Source organism: Petaurus breviceps, unplaced genomic scaffold (genome assembly GCF_028583685.1).
Source record: "Petaurus breviceps papuanus isolate PSGF00001 unplaced genomic scaffold, PetGlider_PUasm1.0 551, whole genome shotgun sequence".
In the NCBI taxonomy this organism is placed as follows: domain Eukaryota; kingdom Metazoa; phylum Chordata; class Mammalia; order Diprotodontia; family Petauridae; genus Petaurus; species Petaurus breviceps.
The window spans coordinates 32,895,402-32,913,431 of record NW_027186372.1 but is presented as its reverse complement, the minus strand read 5'-3'; the positions used below and the strand labels follow the sequence as shown (position 1 = coordinate 32,913,431).

General features: G+C 41.2%; 1 protein-coding gene across 3 annotated transcripts in view; it reads left to right on the top strand.

The window, feature by feature from the left end:
- The first annotated feature begins 2,484 nt into the window (after positions 1 to 2,484).
- LOC138172753 (proton-coupled amino acid transporter 1-like) overlaps positions 2,485 to 18,030 on the top strand; it is a 60,430-nt gene continuing 44,884 nt past the window's right edge. For 2 of the 3 annotated variants that reach the window (XM_069102568.1, XM_069102566.1), the window contains exons 1-2: positions 2,485 to 2,609; positions 17,277 to 17,424. In XM_069102568.1, coding sequence (XP_068958669.1) covers positions 17,282 to 17,424 — 143 coding nt within the window. In that variant the 5' untranslated portion in view covers positions 2,485 to 2,609; positions 17,277 to 17,281. Of the gene's footprint in view, positions 2,610 to 2,629; positions 2,722 to 17,276; positions 17,425 to 18,030 lie in introns of those variants that run through there. The other variant, XM_069102567.1, reaches the window with a different exon arrangement.

The window sequence follows — 18,030 nt, the reverse complement described above, 5'->3', positions numbered from 1 at the left end:
TTTATGGGGATTGAAGGGGTCTTGTGACTCTGGATTCTCTCCACATCCTTTACTATGTAAATGAAACTTTCATCCAGTTTGAACTCTTGTGAGTCTGAGTGCTTGTAAGGGGGGCTTTTAGCTAGCATTGGGGAAGTGCCAGATGCTGAAGTTTCCATTTCTACCTAAGTAGTGGTAATAGACCAGAGAAATGAAGGCTCTGTAGAGGTCTTTCTTATCAGGTGGGAGCAGTAGTGTTTTTTTTTTTTTCTTGTTTGGCTTCTTTAATAATCTTCATTTACTTTCATCAATTCTAAAGTTATTTTCTGAACTTCTAGAAAGAATATCACATCTTTAAGGTCTAAACACCAAGTGAAAGCTCCCCAAAACATGAAAAATAATTATTTCAAGTTTCACTAATATTCTGATCCCATTCATTTGTTCTTAAGGCTATTGATTTGAAAATATTTTTATTGGATTTTTTTTCTTTTTTCTTTTCTTTTCTCTTATTTTTGGTCTTTATTAATTTGTTTACTTTTAGTTTACAAGATTCATTGCCACAATTTCTTGAGTTTCAAATTTTCTCTCCCTCCCCTCCCCCTCCCATGGCGGCATACAATCAAGTATAGAATCTGCAAATACTTTCACATTAGGCAATAGTCAGGTTATAAAGAAGAATTGTATCAGATGGAATGAACAATGGGAAAGAGGAAACAAAACCAAACAAGAAAAAGAAAAAGAGCAGGTAGTTTGCTTCAGTCTGGATTCAAACTCAGTTCTTTCTCTGGATGTAGACATCTCTCTCCATCATGAGTCTTTTGGGATTGACTTATGACTGGATTGCTGAGAAAAGTCCAGTTTATCAAAGCTGGTTGTCACACATACATTGTGTCTGTAATTGTGTACAAATTCCTCCTGGCTCTACTCTTCTCACTCAGCATCAGTTCATATAAGCCTCTCCAGGTAAATATGAAGTTCATCTGCTCCTTGTTTCTTATAGCACAATAGTATTCCATAACATGCATATACCATAACTTGTTCAGCCATTCCCCAATTGATGGGCACCCCCTTAATTTTCAATTCTTTGCCACCACAAAAAGAGCCAGCAGTAGTGTTTTGATAAATACTTAACAACCTGTTTTCTGGGGATAAAAATGTAATTAGATACACCTTTAAGCTTAATTTTCATTATTAACATTTTCTGCATCATTCTCTTGTCTAGACAATCAACAAAAAAAAGTTACACCTTGATTTGCAGCTTTTTCACTTCCAAGGTGTAAAATTAAACAATCTGTTTACCAGCTGATGGGAACTTGCTCCAGCACACCTCTGGGTGGAAACCTCTGACCTAAGGGTCACATTTCACAAGGTATTCCTCTTCATGTCTCAGTAAAATTGGACTATATATGCCCAAATTGTCTCCTCCAATATCAAATGAGTCTGGTACATAGTAAGGACTTAATAGATGCTTATTGATGGATACAAAATGTCTCCTGACCTTGACTAAACTTCTGTCTGAGGCAGACCGTTTATGGTGGGGGCAGAAGATCTGGGTTCTCTGGTACAAAACTGACCAAGGAATGAAACGTGACAAGATGGTGGAAGATGTAGCCACTAGGGCCATTACAGGGCCTGAGTTAGTGGCTAAAGGCTTCCTAGCAAGCTCACACGTCCTTCTGGTCTCCCTAGAATCCCACTGCATCTCACAGCACTTCTACTCCAACCCAAACACAACTAAGAAAGCCCTGCAGACAAGAGCCCCAACAAATGGTCATGCAGCCTTCTTTGCCAACCCCCAGCCCTTGGTAGTTCTGGACAGCTCTGTTCTGGAAGATTTCCTTGGTTGTGAGCTCAGATGGGAGCATTGGCAACTTCTACCCACGGCTCCTGATTCTGTGTGCTCTGGAGACAAGCTGAACAAGCCTCGTTCTTTTTCCACACGACAAGCCCTTCGGACACTAGAAGATAGCTGTCAGCGTCCATCTCAAGTCTGCTCCAGGCTGAACATTCCCAGCTTCTTTGGAAGTTTCTGGTAAAAATAGAATAAGGTTTCATCTTTCACTTCCCCTTAACCCTCCCCTCTTCCTCCTCCCTCTCTTCCTCCTCCTCCCTTTCCTCCTTTGCCCCTCTCCCTTCTCTTTCTTCCTCCTCCCCCTCCCACTCTTCTCCCTCTTCCTCCTCTTCTCCTTCCTCCTCCCTTTCCCTCTCTCCTCCTCCTCCTCCCTCCCTTCCTCTTTCTCCCTTTCCTCCCTCTCTCCCCTTCCTCCTCTCTCTTCCCCCTTTTCCTCCCCTCCTCCTCCTTTTCTCTTTCCTCCTCTTCTCCTCCCTCCCCATTTCCTCCTCCTATTCTCTTTCCTTCCTCCTCCTCCTCATTCCTCCTCCCTGATACTGCTGCAGTGCAGGACTCAGCCGCCAGGAGGCGCACGAGGGGACAAGACTTGCGCGGAAGGAAAGCGATCCGAGGATCAGAGGCCGGGAGGGTGGGGGAGGGGTCCTGTCAGCTGAACGCTGCAGCACGTGATCAGGGCCGGCCGGCAGGAGGGGGTCACGTGACCGGGCCGGAAGCGGCTCCAGGAATGGCTTTGAGGGAGGGTGCTGAGGCTGGAGCCGGAGTCTGGAGGCGGGAGCGGGTGAGTCAGGGTGGGATGGAACGGGTGTGCGCTGGGTTGGCATCCGTCCCGGGATGATGGGGTCCAGGCCAAGGTCCCCCACCTGGTGCCAGTCCGTGGGGCAGAAGCAAAGGTTGTCCCCGGGGCGGGGCTGGAGAAAAAAGAGAGGGAAAAGGGTGTGTGTGTGTGTCCTTGTCAGTGTCTGTCTGAGGCTGTGTTTATGCGGCACTGTGTCCGTGGTCGTGTGACTGTCTGACCGGCTTGTCTGTGTGTTTGTTTTGTGTCGGATGCGGGTGTCGCTGGGTCTCTCAGTATTACCCTGGCTGTCCGCGTCCTGGGTTTATAGAGGGACTGCTTTGTGTGTGCCTTTGAGGGGGACGGGGCTGCGGCAGCATGTCTGGAGAGGAGTAACCCTGTTGAGATGCGGGGAGGTTAGAGAGGGGTTAGCCCTGCCCCAGGAGAGGGCAGACGGAGAAGGAAAGAAAGAGCTTCCTTAGCTCTGTCCCATCGCTTAAGATGCATTCATGCCGGCTTCTTGGACTATTTCTCCATCACCGCCACACCCTTCAGCCCCCGAAACCAGAAGCTGTTTACATCTGAAACCCGAGGGTCTTCGGGACCTTAGAACAGTTTCAGGCTAGCCCTCTCATTTTCAAGAGGAAATTGAGGGTCAGTAACTTGTTTAAGATTACATAGTAAATCAGTGGTAGAATTGACACAGGCCCCAGGATCATTTCCCAGTATACTGGACTGCTTTCCGCCCAAGAATTTGTCTTTGGATGTGGCCTGAAGGAAACATTGCTTTCTTTCCCCATCTCTTCTCTCCAGGCCTTACCCAGTCGTTCTTGCAGTGTTTGAACTGTAACCATTTGGACTTGTGGTTTCCTTACTATTTTGACCAGAGAAGCAACTACTTGTGATTTCCTGTAGACTCTGCACTCTGAAGATTTCATTCTCTCACTCTCTCCTGATACTTCTTTTGATAAGCCATATAATAATGGGAATCTCATTACGTTTTTGAATGGAAGGTTGAATATGAGAAAGGGTGGAGGAGAAATTTCATTTTGAGAATAGCTTCAATGTTGACAAAGTTTCAACAAACATTTATTAGGTGAATACCAAGTTTGAGGCTCAGGGAATACAATCCCTGAGCTCTTAGCCCCAAGGAGCTGTTTCTTCTCAATTGTTACCTATTAGGGGAAGTGTTTACTCATCTCCCTGGTTGCGAGTATTTGCTCCCTCTTCAGTTATCTTGTATTTACTTATGTTTACAAGTTGTGGCCCTTTGTAGAATGTGGAACGCATACTCCTTAAAATCAGTGACTTTTTCCTTTTTAAAATTTTGTTTCTACGTCGCTTTTAAAATATTAATGCTTGTGGAATTGAAATGAATTATCAACTAGGAGAAAATCACCAAAGACTTCCTGAAGGAGATAGCATTTGATTTGAGCCTTGAAGAAAGGTAAGGATTCACTATGTCAGAGTTGCAAGATATGTGCATTCACAACCAGAGGTGCAGCTCAAACAAATGCAAGGGATTTGGAGGTAGAATGTATAGTTCATGGACCCCCCCCCCCCCATTCTAACTTGGTAGCAACATAAAGTGTGTGAAAGGCAGTAATGTTCAAATAAGTCTGGAAAGGTATTCAAATGACTTTAAGGTTATGAATGGTTTATAGTTCTAGGATTAACTATCTCATTCTCTTCAGTAATCCAATTTTTGGTGAAGGTGGTAAAAGCTGTAGCTATTTTTACTTGCCCCCTTGTTTTAAGTTCATAGGCTTGCCTTGAAATTAATAATGAAAAAATTGTGTTAGCTTGGTCAGAAAGAGTACAGAGCTAGTATTCAGCCAGGAGACCTGGGTTTATCTTCCAGCCCGGTTCTGTTTTGTTTGTCCAGATGAGGAACTGTCTCTGCTATACCATTAGTTATGCTGAAGTAGGATTTAACAGTCCATTTTTAGAGCCAGTTGTCCTAGAAATAGCTCTTTTACCTGGGGTTATAGAGTTGTAAAGGGGAGTAGACCTTAGAGATCATCATTTTGAACTGCCTCCTTTTACAATTGAGGAAACAGGTTCAGACATGTTAACTGTCCAAGATTATAAACCACATTAGTGGCAGAAACTAAAGCACATTTGGGGATTTCTAGACTTCAAAATCATTGCTTTTCCTAAGCACTCTTTTCTCTGTATTATTTGAAAATAAGTCATCACTTAAACTGAAGCTAGATATTCTTTTATATGGCTCTTGAATGTAATCATTATTCTATTTAAGAATTTTATAAGAGCCAGTTAGCAATAATTAGTAAGCTTTTTTTTGCATTCAAAAACTGCTTTGCTTTGGTCTAAAGCCATAAAATTTAGGAAAAGCTTTGGGTAGAGAAGCTTGTACCTAGGAGGGAGGGGTTGGTAGTAGGAAACTGGATTTCCATGTTTGGTGATGGGCATAACAGAGTCTGCCCTAACAATAATATCAAGTATCCCTCCCTTTAGCTCTCTTTTTTTTTTTTTAGTCATTCATTTTCCTGCTTCTGTCCAAGTTTTCCCTCTCTTTCTCTTCTTTGGGCTGATCCCTTGTAGCAGCTGTGGCTAGAAGATGGGATATTTAAGGTCCAGCTTCATCTTTGTGAGGCCTCTGTTATTTTTTGCCTTATCCTTAGGTAACCTATCCCAGGCTAACCTCCTTCTTCAACTTCCTGTCACTCTAGTATAAGCTTATACTTCTGAAATAGCCTCTTAACATTTCTTTCTACTTTTAGTCCCTTCCCCTTCCAGTCTGTCCTACATATGCCACTGGATTAATCATCCTTAGATACAGCTCTAAACATGTCACTTCTCTGTTCAAAATCCTTCAATGGCCCTCTTTTACCTATCAAATAAGCCCATACTTCTTATCTTGGCATTAAAGACCCTTAGCAATCTGGCTGTTAGTCTGTAACCATTTATTAAGAGTCTTTTATGTTCCAGTCACTGTGCTAACTAAGCCCTGAGAACTACAAAGAAAGGCAAAAGACAATTCCTGCTCTCAAGGAACTCGATGTCTAATGGGGGAGATAGCATTTAAACAACTATATGCGAGACAAATTGGAAATCATCAACAGAGGGAGGTTTTAGAAGTAAAGGGATTTAGGAAAGGATTCCTGTAGAAGGTGGAATTGTAACTGCAACTTGAAGGAATCCAGGGAAGATGGGATGGGAGAACATTCCATCCATGGGATACAGCCAGTGAAAATATCCCACGAAGGATGGAGTGTGTTGTTCAGGCAATAACAAGGAGGCCAGTATCACTCAACTGCAGAATATGTGGAGGGGTCATGGGTGAAAAAGTTATAAGAAGACTGGAAAGAGAGAGGTACTGGGTTATAAAGGGCTATGAATTGCCAGAGGCTTTTATATTTGATCCTGGAGGTGATAGGGAGCCATTAGAGTTTATTGAGTAAGGGAGTATGTGGTCAGACCTGTCCTTTAGGAAGATTGCCTTGACATCTTAGATGAGAGTAGCCTGGAGTAGGGAGAGACTTATGGCAGGGAGACCAATTTAGCAGACTATTGTGAAAATCCAGGAATTAGGTAATAAGGGCCTATGTTAGGGTCGTGGCAGGGTAGTGGAAAGAAGGGAGAACTGTTTCAAAGGAAAAACTAACAGGCCTTGGTAACAGATTTGATTGGGGAGGGGGTGGTCAGGGGAGGGAACGGATGGTGAGAGAGAGCAATAAATTGAGGATTACACCTGGGTTCTGAGCCTGGGTGGATGGGAGGATGGTGGTCCTTTTGATAGTATTAGGAAAGTTTGGAAGGGGGTGGGGAAAGATAATGAGTTCAGTTTTGGACATGTTGAGTTTAAGATGCTTATAGGATATCCATCTTGAGATATATAATAGGCAATTGGAGATGTGAGGCTGGAGGTCAACAAAGAGGTTTGGGTCACATAAGTAGATTTGAGAATCATCAGGATAGAGAAAATAATTAAATCCATGAAATCTGATGAGATCACCAAATTAAATACTATAGAGAGAGATGAGAAGAGGACCTAGAACAGAACTCTTTAGGACACCCACGATTAGGAAGTGGGTGAATGAATACCCAGCAAAGGAATCTGAGAAGGAGAAGGCAGGTAGGAGGAGAAGCAGGAGAAAGTAATGTCACAAAAACTGAGAGAAGAAAGTAATCAAGGAAAAGAGGGTGATTAACAGTGTCAACAGTTGTAGAAAAGTCAGGAAGGATGAGTAATAGGAAAAGGCTATTAGATTTGGCAATTAAGAGATTACTATTAACTTTAGAGAGAGTAGTTTTGATTAAATGATGAGGTTGGCATCCAAACTATAGAGACTTAGACTAGAGTGAGAGGAAAGTGGAGACAACTACTGTAGAGAGTTTTCTCCAGCTGTTTAGCCACAAAGAGCCGAAGAGATATAGGTCAGTTACTAGTGGAAATGGATAGATCAAGTGAGAGTCTTTTGAGGATGGAGGAGATGTGGATATGTTTGTAGGTACTAGGGAAGCAGCCAATATAGATAGAGGAAAATTGAAGATAAATGAGAGTGCAAATGATAGGGATAATCTGCTGGAGAAGATAGAATGGATTGGAATCGCTTGGGCATGAGGAGGGATTTGCCTTGGCTAAGGAAAAGGACTATTTCTTTGTGTGATATAATGGCAGGAGGCATCTAAGGATGTGAGATGAGGAGAAGGGGAGAAGAGGGAGCTCTGGGCAAATGTCTTCCATTTTTTTCAGTGAAATATGAGGCGAGGTTCTCAGCTGAGAGGGCGGGGGAGGGCATTATGGTTTCTAATCAGATGTGTAGAGCATGATAATTCTATACCACTCCATTAGGCAGAGTGCGGCTAGGAACAACTGGAAGTGATCTCTCCAATATGTGATCTTGCAGAACTTTATATTTCTACTTACTAATCCTAGAGCTGTTTCCACTTCTCGTTTCCTGTGATTGAATTTGACTTTGTTCAGGTGTGCTAAATTTAGCATACAGTCAATATAGTAATTGCTCCCTGAATGACCTTGAGACCATAACCAATGTTTGCCAAATTTAACAAGCTTCAGCAACTGTAGTTGGTGAAAGGTTGCTGATAAAATCCATTCTTATCACCAAAAATGCATACTGTGTCTTTTGATAGATACCTTTTATGTATCTCTATCACTTTTAGGACCTTGTTCTTCTGAATATGACATTAATCATAGGTAAGAGGAGTACAGAATGATTTGAGTTCAGATATTAGAGGGTTCGTGTTGGGATGTTCATGACTGCCTTCTGTCTAATGGAGTGGCACAAAATGATGGAGCTTTCTATATAAGTCATATTAGAAACCTCATGATGCTGAATGTCATAGTGTTTTCCTTTCTTTCCATAATGTTTGACACTGGAAGAATGCCTTCTTTGACACTGCTCCCACCTTAGTGCTGACCCTTACTGCCTCTAGCTTGGACTATGGCACTAGTTTGCTGATTAGTCTTCTGCCTACAATCTCTTCTCACCCCAGTTCAGATGCAGCTCTGTCATTGTGCACTTCCTTAAGAATAGGTCTGAGGGTCGGCCAGGTAGCACAGTGAGTAAGAGCACGGGCCACAGTGTCAGGATGACCTGGTATCGAATCCGGGCTCTGATACTTAGCACCACACCCAGAAATAACTGGCTGTGTAACCTTGAGCAAGTTACTTAATCCCGATTGCTTTAAAAAAAAAAAAAAGAATAGGTCTGACCATGTCACCCCTAATCAATCAACTCCATTGTTTCCCTGTTACCTCTAGGATCTTGGCATTTAAAATTCCTCATAATCTGGTTTCTTCCCACCTATCCAGTCTTCTTATATTTTACTCCCTTCCACGTTTGAGCCAGTGATACTAGCCTCCTTGCTGTTCCTCACAAAAAAAATCTCTGTTTTGTAAATCCATGTATCACTGACTGTACTCAGTTCCTTTTATTCTTTCCCCCATCACTGCTGCCTCCTGGCTCCTTAAGACAAAGCTAAAATCTCACCATCTTCAAGAATTCCTTTCTAATACCTCTTAATGCTAGTATGTTTCCTTTGAGATCAAATTCAGTTTATCATATATGTCTCTATTTATGTCATATATACATAGCATGTCTTTAATAAATACTTCTTGACTTTGTCAGTTTGACACTGATGTCAGTTTGCCTATGTCCATTCTAGTAGGAGAGGTGACCTATTGTTTTTGTTTTTCTTAAGGTAGATGATTCTGTCCAGTAAAAACAGTTTTAGCATTGCATGTAATGTAGTGAGCTGCAGGCCATGACAGTTTCATTAGATAACCAAATCTAGGTTTAATGCCTGACTTATGGCTAAAAAGTATTGAAGGGGGAAGGTTCAATAGAGATAAAATAGTATATATTTGTATATTGGATTTCTTCTCTGCTAAATGCCACTGAGATCACTCTGTATCCTCAGTTTATGGAAGAAACTCTAAGGATACTCTAGACTGATTCCAAACTGAGCATACTAATCAAAGAATTAGGAGGCCTGGGTTCTTTAGTTCCAAGTCTGTTAACTGACTACATACAAGTCAGATAGGCTCTCTTGGCCTCTTATTTGTCATCTGCAAAATAAGGAGGTTGGACCACATGTGCTCTAAGGTTACTTTTTATCACTAAGGTTTTATGTTCTAGAACCCTTTCCAGTTCTGACATCCTTCCTCTTCCCTTCCCTTTCTTAACAGATTTGAACTATCCAAACAAGTAATGTTAACCTATGAATATCTATTTAAATAATAGGCTCTACCCCCAATGTTGTAAGTACTATAAGTACTGGTTGTAATTACTCTTGAATAGGTGTAAGAACAGGGGTGTGTCTTCATCTCTCTTTCAGTGTCTAAGTAGACTTATAGGTTACTCTTCCCTTGTGATTGCAATTGACTTTTCTCAGTGTACTAAATTTGGAACAAAATGAGATGATAAAATTGTTCTCTGAATGACCTTGAGACCATACCAGTGTCTGCCAAACTTAACAAGCTTTGGTAGCCATAATTGGTGAAAGGTTGCTAATAAAATCCATTCCTATCAGCAAAAATGCAGACTGCATTACTTAATAGGTACTTTTTGTGTATCTTTCTCACTTTTAGGACTTTGCCTTGCAAAAGGTGTTAATCCTGTAGGGGAGAGTACCAAGTGCAATGACATCAGATGTTGGGGAGTTTGCATCCAGATATTCATAACTTCCCTCTCTCTAATGGAGTGTTCTAAAATGATGGAGATTTAAAAATAGGTCAGATTAGAAACAATACTGCTATATGACAGTGGGGGTTGTGTTTGTTTTTCGATTTTGAAGAGGACCATGGCATCACTGAAATGATGAATGACTTGTAGTTGACTTTGATCTGAGTGAGGGAGGGCAGTGCAAAGGTCACCAGCCTCACTTTTTCCTCCAGAGCGATCAGAATCCAGTGACCAGATATTCATCAGGATGACTGGAGATGACCCAGGATGAAGTGGGAGACCCTGGCCCTTTTAGGCTAAAGCCTTTTTATGTACTTACTTAGAGTGATTATGTAGGTAATGCCCATTCAGTGAATAGGCCTCTTTAAGAAGTAAGTTCAGGGATGGCTCCTTTAATTAGAAAAAAAGAAGAAAAAATTCAAGCTAGGAGGGGAAGACCCTCAGGGTTGCTGTTCCAAAGAGAAACAGTTGCCATTGATATTCACTCTAAGCCAGGAGGGCCCAAAATTAAGTGAAGTTTGGGCAGGGACCTATTGTGGTCCAATATCTGAGCTTCAGAGTGAACTGGGTTCTTTTCCATAATATTTGATGTTGGAAGGAAGCCCAATCCAGGGCTTTAGTTCATTTCCTCCATCTATTAGTTTCTTAGGGTTTCTGTTTATCTTAAGGTAGATGATTCTGTTCAGGAAAAAACAGTTTTAGCATTGCCTATGATTTAGTGGACTGTAGGCTACAACAAATTCTCATTAGCTACTTAAATTTAGAGCCTGGCTCAGTTTTGAAGAATATTAAATGAGGATTGAGAAAAAGCTATTAGTTTTGACTATTGAAAGAGTATTGGTAACTTTGGATAAAGCTGTTTAAATTGAATAGAACTTCCCTCTGAGCCTTCTTACCCTGAAACTCCACTCTGTCATGCTACCTGTGCCCCCTTTTTCCATTGGTGAATTCTTTTCATTGCCTTCCATTTTTGAGGTAGGCACAGGCTGATTGATTCAACCCCCTGAAAACTTTGCTTCTGACTCTTGGTCCTTCAGCCACAACACTCCAAGGGACCTTTTCCTCCTTCCCTTTCCCCTCTGATTTTTAGTTCCTTTATGTATTATTACTCCAAGGGACCTTTTCCTCCTTCCTTTCCCATCTCTGATTTTTAGCTCCTTTATGTATTATCCCATTAGAATGTATACTCCTTGAAGACAGGACTATTTTTCATTTTATTTTTGTATCCCTAACACTTAACACAGTGCTTGGCACATAGTAAGCACTTAACAAACCACTCATTGCCTGTGTGTCTGAATGATGAGGCTGGAAGCCACAGTGCAGAGATTTAGAAGCAAGGGAGAGGAGAGCAGTAGAAGCACTCACTGTAGATGACTTTCCCAAGGAGTTTAGCTACAAACAAGAGGAGGTGAAGGATGGTCTGATCTTAAGTGAAGATTTCTTGTGGCTGGAGGGACATGGTGGGGCAGAGAAATATATCTGCTTGGGGCATGGTGTTGAATCAGAAACAGAACTGGGAAAGGAATGAAGATAGACCAGCCTGGGTTCCATAATGGAAGCCCCAGAAAGAAACTCACCAATGGAAGAAGGGGGCAATATGGCAGAAGGATGTTCCAGGGTGAGATGGCAGCTAAGTATGAGAATGAAATCCCAAGAGTTAGAGGCAGAGCTAGGAGGGAGAATCAAGGTTGCAAAAGGCTAGAAAAGATTAGAGGGGGTGGGATCAAGGGCCAATATAAATAGAGGGTGCCTTCATAGAGACTTTTTTTTTATTCTGAACTAAAAAATCACTCCCCCCCAAATATACCCATTTCAATATATACAGCAGGAAAAAAAAAGACATTTTATTTATTAAACCATGAATCTCTTGTTTTATGTTGAGTTAGTCAACAAGTATTTATTAAATGCTTACTACGTGCCGTGCCAGGCATTGTATTAAGCGCTGGGGATTGAAAGAAAGGCAGAAACAGTTCCTGCCTTCAAGGAGCTCATATTCTTGGTTTTGGATTTTGTTTGCTTTCTGAAGGGGGGAGGCAGGGCAACTGAGGTTAGATGACTTGCCCAAGGCCACACAGCTAGTAAATGTTAAAGTGTCTGAGGCCGGTTTGAACTCAGGTCCTCCTGACTCCAGGGCTAGTGCTTTATTCACTGTGCCACCTAGCTGCCTCAAAATTTCGTATATTATTTTTTTTAAAGGAGCTCATATTCTAATAGAGAAAACAACGAAGCAATCAACTTGTACATATAAGATATATATATATATGTATATATATATATATATATATGTGTGTGTGTGTGTGTGTGTGTGTGTGTGTGTGTATATATATGGGGAGCTGGAGATGCTCTTAGAAGATGGGCACTAGCATTAAGGGGAACTGGGGAAGGATCCTTGCCGAAGGTGAGATTTTAGCTAGGACTTTAAGGAATCCAGGGAAACCAGGAGGTGGAGGTGAGGAAGCAGAGAATTGAAAGTATGGAGGACCGCCAGTGAAAATGGATGGATTCTAGAAATGGAGTGTCTTACACAAGCATCTGGAAGGAGGTTAGTGCCACTAAATTATATATGGAGAGGAGTGAAGTGTCAGAAGATTGACATTTAAGGAAGGAGCTGTGTTAGTGGTTTACTCATTTCAGTCCTGTCTGACTCTTCATGACCCCATTTGGGGTTTTCTTGATAGAAATACTGGAATGGTTATAGAGGATTTTAACAGAGAAATGTAGATTTCATCTTTTTTTTTTTTAAAGCAATTGGGGTTAAGTAACTTGCTCAAGGTTACACGGCCAGTTATTTCTGGGTGTGGTGCTAAGTATCTGAGCCCAGATTCGATCCCCAGGTCATCCTGGCACTGGGGCCGGTGCTCTTACTCGCCGTGCTACCTGGCTGCCCCTAGATTTCATCTTGGAGGTAATAGGTAGCACTGGAATTTGTTGACTAGGAGGGTAAACATATCTTTAGGAATATCAATACTGTGGAAGTTGAATGGATTAGAGTAGGGAGAACCTTGATGCAGATAAACCAACCAGAAGGCTGTATCAATAATCCAGGCATGATCATAGTAATGAGGTCCTGCACTAGGTTGGTGGTAGTGTCACAAAACTTGTGTAAGTAGACTATATGTAAATAGTAGATAAGACTTGGCAACAGATTAGATATAGATAAGGGTAAAGATAAGGAATAGAAAATGACACTTAGCTTTTTAAAAAAGCATATAATAAATTGCTTACATTACTATCAAAACTGCCCCACTTGTCAGGACCTTCCTCCTCAGCTTCCTTCTGTTCTCATCTGCTTAAAAAAAAAACAAAACATTTCAAAGATCTTCTTTTGGGAGCATCATTATTGCTTTACCCCCTCTACCAGTCCCCCACTTTTAAAAAACTGAGAGAAATAAAGGGGAGGGGGGAAAACCTTATAATGAAATGAGCATAATCAAGGAATATGGTCATATATGTCTCTTTGTATGTTTGTTTTTGTACCATGAATCCATCCCCCGCAAGGAAGAGGATAACATATGTCCTCATAGGTACACTCTACGGAGTGTAGATGTGATAAGTCACTATATTGATCCGAGTTCTTAAGTCTTTTAAAATTGTTTTACTTTACAGAATGTTGTCCTTGTATAAATTGTTCTCCTGGTTTTGCTTACTTTACTCTGCATTAGTTCATGCTGCCAAGGATTCTCTGAAATTGTCTCATCATCTCCTATGGGACATTAATAGTCCATTAATTGTGTTCATATATCACAGTTTGTTCACCCATTCTCAAATTGATAGACACCTCCTCAAATTCTGCTTCTTCTCTTCCCTCCTCTCCCTTTCATTCCCTTCCCTTTTTTTCCCCTCCCTTTGTCTCTCCTAGAATTAGAAAATTTGTTTTTCTTGTCACTGTTCCTCCCCTGGTATTATCCTTCCACTTACACCCATCCCACCCCTCATACCCCCATTCTCCATCCTCACTTTTTTGAGTTTTATATATTTCTTCTGCCCTTTGTCCATTTCAGATAAGAGTAAGGTTTATCAGATGCCTGCTTCCCTCTTTACTCCATATTTGTATACTCTTTTGCAACACAGCTGTGAGAAGTAGCCTGTTCTTTCTCCTTCTTCCTCTTTTTTTTTTAATATGGGCGTATTCCTCCTTTTATCTTCCTTTTTCTTTCTTCTCTTCAAACCCACAGAACAGAACCCGTTTATATCCAAGTCCTCTGTGGGACAATGTTTTCTTCTCCCCTATTAGGATATTATCACCACATCATCCATACAGTCCCTTCCAAATGTTCAAATAAATTTAATTTCCTAGATTTCTCTTGATTCTTGTGTTTGCATTTCAGAGTTCCTAGTCAGCTCTGATTATTCATCAGAAATGTTTGAAAGACTTCTATTCAATTAAATAATATTATTTTTCCCCCTGTAGGATTATGCTCAGCTTTTCAGGGTAAATTACTCTTGGTTATAAGATTATAACTCTTACAGTTTCAAAAATTTTATAATGACATTTCCTCCATTTATTGTAGAAACTGCTAGCACTTGGGTGATACCAGCTATGGTTCCTTGATATTGAACTCCTTTTCTCTGGATTCTTGCAGCATTTTTTCTTTGATATGGGAGCTATGAATGTTGCCCATGGTGTGTCTGGGACTTTTCCTTTTAGTATTTCTTTTAGGAGGTGATTGGTGCATTCTTTCTATCTTCCCGTCTTCCTCTGATTCTGCTACATGTTGTCATTTTTCATTTATGATTTCTTGAAACAATGTTCAGATTTGTTTTTTAAAGTCATGGTGTTCATGGAGACCAATGATCTTTAAATTTTCTCCCCTTGACATGGTTTTTTTTTTTCTTTTTGGAGGGGGGGAGGCAGGGCAATTGGGGTTAAGTGACTTGCCTAAGGTCATACAGCTAGTGAGTGTTAAGTGTCTGAGGTTACATTTGAACTTAGGTCCTCCTTACTCTAGCACTGGTGCTGTATTCACTGTGCCACCTAGCGACTTTTTTTTTTTAATAGCTTATATCTTACATTTTCTTTTTTTTTCCAATTTTGTTCTAACATTTTAGAATCCACATTTTCTGTTTATAGATCCCCAAAGTAATGACAGCTATGTAAAAGCCTTAAATGTTTAATTGGAGTCATTGATATCCGTTTGATTTATTCTAGTTTTCAGGGAATCTTTTACTTAGATAAGGTTTGCCACTTTTTCTTCTGGGGCTCTTGTCGACGCAGAGCCCTGCAGACTACACATGTTCCTGATCTGCCTTTGGTTGTTTGTTACATTGTTAGAGGCTCCTTTTTATGAAAGTTGCCCGTGGTCTCTTGGCTAACTTTTTTGTGCAGTCCTGGAGTGAAAGAAGGTACTTAACTGTGGATTTCTTGATTATTATTTGGTCTAGCATCAATTTTGGCTTTTTGTTAGAGTAAAATGTTTGAGCTGGGAAGTGTGCCTTCTCAAGGATCCATCTTGAAGTAAGTCCCATAGACCTTCTTGTAGCAGTGCCTTCTATGACTTTATCCATAGGATATCTACAGCTTTGAAGAAAAAATGTTCCTAAAGAGCTTAAGGCCTCCAAGGAAGCTAGAATCTTGGCCTATCAAGATGTAGTTAAATAGTAGGTTGTATTCTTAATGTTGCAAGTACTATCCTCAGACTGGCCATTATGACTCTTGCTGGGGATGAGGGCAGGGTACATATTTATACTTCTTATTTCTGTGTGTCTTAAATGACTTACAGATAGTTTTTCTTCTCTATATTTGGAAGAAAATGAAACAGTAAAATGAGCCCTCCATAGCATTGAAACCATATCAGTATTTGTCAAACTCAAGAGGCCTGTGATGCTTATAATTGGTGAAATGTTGCCGATAAAATCCATCTGTGCAATCAGAAATTGAGCCCCTCACTTAATAGATATCTTTTCTGTGTCTCTAGCTCTCTTAGAACATTGTTGTCTTGCAGATGGCATCAGTGGATTAGCATGACCTCATGTTATCTCTTCTGGAGCCTCTAACAAAACCTTATCTTCAGGTTTCATAAGCTCCATATCTCAATAGTATAAAGACACAGAATAGCCATTCAGATACTTGAAGAAAGAGCTCATGCCCTTCCTAAATACTTTCTTCTCCATTTTCTTAACCTTCTTAAGTCTTTTCAACTAATCTTCATGTGGTATGGATTTTTATTTCCTTTCACTGTCATAGTCATATTCCTCCAAACATACCTCAACTCGTTCCTCCTAATATGTGGCCCGTGGAATTAAACATAATACTGCAGTTATGGCTTCCTGAATGAATGGTAAACTTTTACTTTTACCTTTAGTTGGTGTTGAATGCAATTGAGAGAGTGGAAGGTACATGGGTAAGAACCTAGGAGTCAGTGAGTCCCGTCTCTTCATTAGATCTCTGAGACCATAAAGCCCTTCCATAGGACCTTAACAGGCAGATAGAGTATTAGCCTATGTATGTGAGCAAAGCCTTATTACATACTTGGGGGAGCCTGGTAAGGCAGTTCCCACTGAAATGCTTCATTGACCTCCCCTGTGTTTTCCAAGCCATCCTTTGGGAGGAATGAGGACAATGACTACCAAGATGTGGTCTATGTTCCTCAGAGAAATAGTTGCCTTCCCCCCATTTCCCTGCCCTTTGTAGTGTTACTGAGGCAGACCACATAGGGACTACACCTCCCCTCTCTTCTATCTTCCTAACTCCAGTAGACACCATCATTTTCCTTTTTCCCCAATTCCCTCACTTTGACAAAACAGAGTTTCCCCTTTATCTCTACAAATACCTCTGCCCCAAAACAAAAAAAGGTGAGGAAGAATGAGAGAGAATAGCAATAATGCCTCTCCATTACAGTCTTCTGGTACTCCCTGCCATCTCTTCTTTTAAAAGCAAATTATTTCATTAAATATTTCCCAATTACAGGTAAAAAAAATTTTTTTTTAACAATCATTCTTCAAAATTTTGAGTTCCAAATTTTCTCCCCACGCCTTCAGAAGACAAGTAATTTGATATCGATTACACATGTGAAGTCATACAAAACATTTTCATATTAGCCATTTGCCATTACTTCTTAAGATTGCTAGAGTTAATGGAAGCAGGAAGCTCTACAGGCTTAGAGGTATGGGGTCCCTGGTTGCCCCTATTTGAAACTGAAACAAGGCGGGGAAATAGTTTGATACCTCTATGTGGACCCCAGTGAAAAGGTCTTTCTTTCCTGCCTGACAATGTTCCTGTTCTCACCTCTGGATATGTTGTGGTAAATTTAGAAATTTATGAATATTCTCAGAAGAAAAAGTTAGGAAGCATAGTATAAAAGCAGTGACCTTTGCTTGATTATGTGTACTTTGTACCTTCTCAGTTTTATATAATGCCAGGCTACAGTGCTATATTTAATCCATATGTAGTGGCCATTCTTAGGAACTGCAGCCATGGCTGCTCCTACCCAAGAGCCAGCCAAGGGGCTGGAGTTAAGAGCCAGGGCTGCCAAAGGCCTTAACCCTGCTCCTGTTCCCCCAGCCACCATGTCTACTCAGCGACTTCGGAATGACAACTACAATGACTACAGCTCTACGGAGGTGAGCCCCACTGAGTCCTCTTCCACTGGACTGGATAACTTCTCAAACTCGAGCTCCTACCGACGGTTTGGGGAATCCGGCGGGACAACGTAAGTGGCGTTTTTACCCTGAAGAGGCTCTTGTTCTAGTTGTGGGTTTGTAGGACCTGCTTTGGACTATTTTTCTTCTCTTTATTGGTAGCCCTGTGTGGTACAATTGTGTTATTCTCTGTTTTACACTTGGAATAGTTGTGGTATGGGGAGGTTGTGTTAGTGATAAAGTCAACTTGGGAACTCTTTGCCCCTGAGAATCTAATTTGCTTCTTAGATTTTGTTCTTTTCCAAGCCTGACGATTCTGTGAAGCTCTGGGTACTTTTTTAAAAATTGAGCTTACCCTGTGATTGCGTTGACAGGGAACTTGCAAGGAGGAAATACCTCTTACCATGAACTAGCATTGGGAGGGCTAGGAAACAAAGGCCTGTTGGAGAGAATGAGATTTGAGTTCAGTCCTGAAGCTAGCCAGAGAAGCCAGGAGGCAGAGGTGAGATGGGAGGGCATTCTCAGCAGGGCAGAGAGGGACAGCAAATAGTCCAAGAGCTGCACTGCAGTCACACCTGACAGGGTCAAAAGAAGGCACATAGGAATGTATGGTGCTTTTACTATCTGTGCATTCCTGTGTGCCGCCTTCTGGCCCTGTCAGGTGTGACAGCAGTGCA